The 7,081-nt window shown below is 42.8% G+C and overlaps 1 protein-coding gene across 1 annotated transcript in view; it reads right to left on the bottom strand.

Annotated features, from left to right (window-relative positions):
* Frem3 (FRAS1 related extracellular matrix 3) overlaps window positions 1-7,081 on the bottom strand; it is a 74,300-nt gene continuing 67,219 nt past the window's right edge. Inside the window, exons 7-8 of the mRNA XM_021170967.1 lie at window positions 4,631-4,780; window positions 1-427 (exon numbers count right to left, since the gene is read on the bottom strand). Of these exons, the coding sequence (XP_021026626.1) occupies window positions 198-427; window positions 4,631-4,780 (380 nt within the window). The 3' untranslated portion in view covers window positions 1-197. The remainder of the gene's footprint in view (window positions 428-4,630; window positions 4,781-7,081) is intronic.

Raw genomic sequence — 7,081 nt, 5'->3', positions numbered from 1 at the left:
AACATGACCTCATTGTTTTTATTGGCTCAATCCTTTGTATATTCCATGCATTGACATAGACTATTTTCACAAAACACAGTGACAGTACAATGTCATTACACAGAGTCACTAGGCTCTGGAATGGCATATCTTTAGTTTGTGTTGGGAAATAACTAGGATACTGTTCCCCAATTGAAGGTCTTATTTAGTCCAAGGAACTACACATACTCCTCTTCACAGTTGGTGACACTGTCATTGATGGTAATAGTGGTCTTATTTGGTTCTCCAATCACTGCACCTGTAGGCATCTGGAGAAGTAATTCAAACATCTCTGGACCCTCAATGGCAGGCTGTGGCAGGTCATCAAGGATTGTCACTCGGAGTCTCTGCACACTCACTCCTGGGCTAAAGTGCAGATGTTGTCTGACACCAATGTAGTCTGTTCCAGCTGGCATGGGGAGGAGAGAAAAAACGCAGTAGTGAGTCGGGTTTTTTTATGTATGTGTTGAGAGCCATGCTCTCTATGGTTAGGATTACCACACTTGAGATTGCAGTGGATTCCCAGAAGGGGAGGGGATCTCTATAAACAAATGTTGTGTAGTTCTCCATCACACGCCCATGTACTACCCTTATCAGACATGGTATATCACCTGCTGACTTCCACAGAGACTCCACTCATTACATTGGAAGAGACAACTTCCAGTGTAAATAAAAATTTGCCTTTTTAACTCCATCTTGAAGGTAACTTACATTTGATGGGGCTCCATATCTCTGGTTCAGTCTTGAAAGATCCCAATTCACTTAACCATGGAGTTTCTGCCATTCCCTGGCTTGTTTTACCAGCCATTTTTTGCAGGCTGGCACACCTGACCATTAAGATTCTTGGTGACTTATTTAAAGGACATTTAGTATGATGACAGCAGCAATGACAGTGAAATAAGATGGGATCCTCTAACAACACAAATGTAAACGTAATTTGAGGAACAGAAAGGTTACATTGTCTCAGGGGATCTCTCTGGAAAACAACTAATAATCAGAAAGTAAGCTAAGTTTACAATGGAAGAACCTAGCAGATACCCTTGATCACACTTGATCAGGTGACAAGAGTTAGGCCACCAGACAGTGCGATGAGAACACAGTACCCCTGTAATATTCTTGTTGAAGATGTATCATTTCAGTCTAACCCTGAAGAAACCAGGCAGATCCAAGTTGAGACGTTCTGTATATTAGACATCTATATATTAGAAAGACTAGCTCGCCATTTTCAAAAACAGCAAATTGATGAGCGTTAAAGGAAAAAAGTGGGGGGTTGGGGGTCAAGATGCTAGGGGGATGATTCAGTTAACAAAGTGCTTGTCAGGGGAACACTGGAAGTAAAGAAAGGTACTCTCATTTCCTTTCCTATTGCTGTGACAAAGTACCTTGAGCAAAGCACCCTAGGCTTGAAAGGTTTCATTTTAGCTCGCAATTCCAGGTTATAGTCCATCATTATAGAGATGTCAAGGAACCTAAAACTGATAGACATCCTAAGTCAAGGGAAGAGAGGGAACGAATGCATCCTTGCCTCCCCCCACCCCTCTTTTGTATAGCCCAAGACCCAAATCCAGGAAATGGTGCTGCCCACTTTTAGACTGTGTCTTCCCACATCAATGAATAATGGAGACCATCCCTCACTGAAACTCCCTTCCAAGGTGATTCACATTGTGTCAAGATGACAACTAAAGCTAACCGTCACAGTCACAATACCTGATGAGTCTCTGGCCTCAGAGAGAAGAAGGGTCAGGGAGGAAGCAGAAGGGATGAAGAAGAAACTGGTTTTCATTGTTAGAAATCAAAGAGGGCTGGAGAGGTGACTTGTCAGTTAAGGGCACTGACTGATCTCCCAGGAGACCTGGGTTCCATTTCCAGCAACCACATGCCTGCTCACAATCATCTTTGACTCCAGTCCCAGCTATCTGATACCCTCTTCTGACACCAAGCCTGCATGTGGTTCCCGGATGTATATGCAATCAAAACACCCATATGTAAAGCAATAAAGAAATTAAAACAGATCAGACAACTAAATATAAGGTGAGATTCTAAATTTACTGGCAACTTTCAGTGGCTGAGGGAAAAAGTGCAAGACTTGTGGCCCTTGCTGCTTTTCTGCCAGTTGAAGATTGTTTCAAAAAATTTTTGAGATACTTCAAATAAATGATGGCATTAATAGAAAATATAAAACTGTGGTAAAAATCTTCAAGCAGGGGAGTAGGAGAAAAAGGACTATGTATCCCATATGCCTGGGTCACATCTTGGGTCATTGCTTCATTGCATACATTAGCCAACCTCATGTGACCTCAGTGTCTTTACCTGAAAATTCAGGTAGTTACAGCTGCTTTCAAGGTCATTATGATGATTGGAAACAATAAAGCAGCCACAGCAACAAGATGTCTGGCAAATACTGGGCATTGAGTATAGAGTGAAAAGTACAGCCATTCATTTATTAAAATACTTATTTAAAAGATTTATTTTAAATAACATTTAAAATTATACATTTATTTTAAAAATACATATGCAAAATGAGTACTACATCCTGAGCAGGTTCTATAGAGTACCTGGTCTGAGTGATTATCTGTGTGTCTCTCTTGTTTAGACACATGAATCACCCCCTACCCCCATCCCAAATATGGTTCATCCGAGCCCCAAGGTGGCAGTACTTTTATCCAAAGAGATCTACCTAAAACAATTTAATGTCTCCTCCGAATTATAAACCAGAGTCCAGTATCCCATGTATCCCAGTTTGTCTATCCAGTTCTTCATTTCTATGCAAATTAAAGAAAGGTAGATGGGTGAGATGGTTCAATGGATGAAAACCCTTGATGTGCCAGCCTGGCCACTGAATTTGATCCCTGAAACTCACAAAGAGGTGGAGGGAGAGAATTGACTCCATAGAGTGGTCCTTGGAGCTTCGTGTGTATACTGTGGCATCTGTGCCCCGGCACACAAATCTTGCATGCTCACACACATACACACACAAGTAATGTTTGAAACGGGAGTAGACGAACTAGTCAGAGTGACCATTGCTGGTTTCACGTATTTACCTGTGATGTGTTTATTGAGTTTGTTATAATGTAAGTTTTCCAAGACTAAGCAAACAGATAATGCTTGTTTTCTTGAACCATTTCTGGGAATGTATGATACTATGTTCATATTTCATGCATTTTGCTGTCCTGCGTTTGGTTAATTACTGCAGAGGTTTAGATTACTAGTTTCTATTTGTTTACAGGGCTTTTGCTTTTAAATTTATTTATCTTATGAGAGCTCTATCTTCATGTATACTTGCATGCTAGAAGAAGGCATCAGATCACATTATAGATTGTTGTGAACCACCATGGGGTTGCTGAGACTTGAACTCAGGACTTCTGGAAGAGCCAGTGCTCTTAACTACTAAGGCATCTCTCCAGCCCAGGATTTTGCTTCTATATCAAAGTATTGCCATGGTTTTTAGATGCATAGGCTTCTGGCCTTGAGGTATTCTTGCCTTGAGGCTGGTTGTATCCCAGAAGACTAAAAGATTCTAGCTGAAATGAGGAAATGCAAGCATCTATATATTGGAGATGTCTTATCTATTTCTGTTGGGTCTTACTGTTTTTCCTCTTTGTGTGTGTGTGTGTGTGTGTGTGTGTCTGTGTGTCTGTGTGTGTGTGTGTGTTTGAGACAAAGTTTCTCTGTGTAACAGCCTTGGCTATCTTGGACATGCTTTGTAGACCAGGCTGACCTCACAGAGATCTGCCTGCCTCTGCTTCCTGCCTTTCCCCCACCGCAGTTCCAGTGTTAAAGGCACGTGCTACCATGCCCTTCAGCTGTTTTTACTTTTATGGTAAAGTAACCAAGAAGCGTGCAGGAGGGCGTGGGATCCAGAGTCATCTAGCCTGGCTGCCAGCTAGACCTTTGTCACCTGTGTCAGGACACACAAATGTGAGAGGGCCATGAGAACAGTTACTGAGAGACAACGGAAATGCTGGAGTTGGAAGTGAAAATCTCCTTTGTGTGTATATGTGTTTCTCTCTCTCTCTCTCTCTCTCTCTCTCTCTCTCTCTCTCTCTCTCTCTGTGTGTGTGTGTGTGTAGGTCCGAGGTCAACCTCAGCTATTGCTCCTTAGGAGAGAGTTTTATAAGACAGGGTCTCCTCCTCTGGAACTTGCTCATTAGGCTACAGTGTCTGGCCATGAGTCCCAGAGATGCTTCTTCTGTCTCTGCTTCCACAGCACAGGGATTACAGCTGTGCACTGCCGTGCTTATGTGGGTTCAGGAGACTGAATCCAGGCACTCAGGCTTGTATGACAGGCATTGTACTGACCCTTCCCTCATCCCTTCCCTCCTGCGCCCTGCCTGCCTGCTCCAGCCCACATGTTGATGAGCGTTGTAGGATCTTTATAAATATCCTGAACTTCAGAAAAATTACTCTGAGCCAATAATAAGCATGTTGGTAAGGAATCATCTAGGCTGTGGTCTAAGGATGCTTTTACATAAACAAGCCATTTGTATATTCAGATAAAAGAGACAGAACCAGAGTCCACCAACAACGACCTGGCATGCTGGACCTTGACAGGCCAGACCCCACCATCCTCATGAATAGTGATGATGATATACCCTTCCCATGGCTCTCTCACCTTCTGCTGCCTGTTCCTCTGTCCTCCTAGAGTGCACAATGACAGAAGATGCTTGAGAAAGGTCAGTGCCTCTTCTCCAGACGGCCACCTCCACGTAGCCAGCACTTTCCTCAGCATGGTCCTCAGAGTATTCAAAGTGCAGGGCAGGCTCTAGGGAGGTACAAAGGGACAAGCTGAGACAGGCTGCATAAGCCCCCCAGGTGCCCCTCTGTCTTTGCTGGCCTGTGTGGGCCTAGACACATGTGACCTATCACATATGTCAGATCACACACATGTAACCTATCACACATGTCAGGTCACACAGGCCCTGTTCAGGGTGGGAAAATAAAACCCAAGTAAAAACACCCAAACTTAAAGAGCCAAGTCAGTGAACAACATGCTATGATTCTGACTTTCTTTTGGTTGGGGTTCCACTTACTCTTCTGTTTTATTTTTTAATATTTTTAAGAATTATTTATTTTATGTATGTGAGTACTCTGTAGTTGTCTTCAGACACGCCAGAAGAGGGCATCGGATCCCATTACAGATGGTTGTGAGTCACCATGTCGTTGCTGGGAATTGAACTCAGAACCTCTGGAAGTGCTCTTAACCACTGAGCCATCTCTCCAGCCCCTTATTCTTCTGTTTTAAGGGCTTTCTGTCAAATATTAGGAGGAATTCAGCCAGTCAAGCAGACTCAGCAGTCAGTTACTGTTTAGGGAATGTAGAGGTGAAGTTAATGAGGTTTTGCTTTCTCTTAAGAAACAGTTGAGGCACTGTTCTGAATTTGGGACAACTGCTGTGTATTTTTTCATAGTATTTGTTGATTGCAGGGACAGACAGCAATCTGGAGCTGAGAAGGTGGGACTCTGAAAAGCTTCCTGGCAGGGAGAGAGTAGATTTAAGGAGGAGACTGAAGGAGGTCAAAGTGGGCACCATCTTCCAGGAAGCAAGGAAACCTTGATAAAGAGAATGTTAAGATTTGGCCAAGTAAATGTACTAGAATCATACTATGACCTGACCCAATTACAGTTTATATGAAGTTTAGGGCTGGTGAGTAGTGCAGGTAAAGCCCCTTCTCTGACAATTAAGTTTTATGACCTGAATTTGATCCCTAGGACCTAAATGGTAGAAGGAGAGAGTGGATTTCTGCATATTGTCCTCTGAGCTGAGCATGCTGTAGCACACTCTTCCAACAAAATAGATGGGCGACAGGTAGATAGAAAGAAAGAAAGATACATAGATAGATGAAATAAATGTAATAAAATTAGAGATTTAGGAAGTTTAGCTCCCAACACTAGATATATTCTGTCCTAAACATTTTTTTTTCCAAAAGTGAGGAAGCTTCATCATGGAGGAATAATAACTCTGGAGATGGGAAGACAGAAAACCACAGGGATGGAGTCAAGGAGATAACATGCTTGTAAGTATACCTGTGAGTGTAGTGAGGGTGTGTGTGTGTTTAATCCAAGTAAACAAGAGTCTGGAGAGCAGAAAGCAGAGTTAAAGGATCATGTGTGTTCATGACTCATTTTAGTAGAACTTAGAGATGCAGGTAAACCTTCCAGAAGGTTCTGCCCTGGCACACTAGACCTCTTCCAGCACAGTCTGATTGGAGTCTGCTTTTGTTCTCCAGAAGTCACTGGAACCAGCTCCATGGCGTTCCCTGTTTCCCAGTTACACCTAGGAGCTTGTGCTGGGCCTGCTCCACGCGGCACGAGTGATTCACTGGTGATTTTCTCTGAGCTGGTTTGAGCTCTTTTGATGGCTGTGTGTTCTTCAAAGCTTTGATGAGACATTACTGGGAACGGGGAACCCAGAGTTTCAGCTCTGGGAGCCACGTTGAATTTTCTCAAGAAATTGTGAATTCTATAAGCTGTGCTTCCATAAGAACCTGCCTAGTTTGTAATTGTGGGACTGGTTCCTGCAAACTGATAACAGGAAACAACCAGAGAAGGGCATCCAGGCCATCTTCTTTTTCTGTACCAAGAATTCCAACCCCCACCTCCCTGTTCTCAGTCCTGGAGATGTTTCTGATACCTTCCAGGTTGGCCAGGATCAAAATTAAGAGCTGGAAAGGAAGTTATTTTTCTTTAAATTCTTTAAAAGTTTAATAAAACGAGTTGCACAAAGTCTTTTTTGTGTGTTTGTGTAACTATATAATGTGCTTTGAGCATATTCTGGCTGCTCTTCTCTTTTGTACCCCGCCCCCTTCCTTTAGACCATTTTGTCCCCATAGGCAGTTTCTTGTCTAGTTTCATGTCTGTACACCTACAGCTTTTTATGGATCTACCAGGCAGGACTTTCTTGACAGACACCTCTTGTTGTTGGTCCTCTCTGGCCTTGGATGACTGAAAAACCAATTTGTTTGTTGTGGAAATGTTGTGGCATCTTCGGACGCCACAGCTGGCGTCTCTCACCTGTAGTTTCTTTTTTTTTTTTTTTATATATTTTTATTACATATTTTCCTCA

This window comes from Mus caroli, chromosome 8 (assembly GCF_900094665.2).
Source record: "Mus caroli chromosome 8, CAROLI_EIJ_v1.1, whole genome shotgun sequence".
In the NCBI taxonomy this organism is placed as follows: domain Eukaryota; kingdom Metazoa; phylum Chordata; class Mammalia; order Rodentia; family Muridae; genus Mus; species Mus caroli.
The sequence above is the reverse complement of the archived record's forward strand: the minus strand, read 5'-3'. Positions and strand labels throughout refer to the sequence as shown.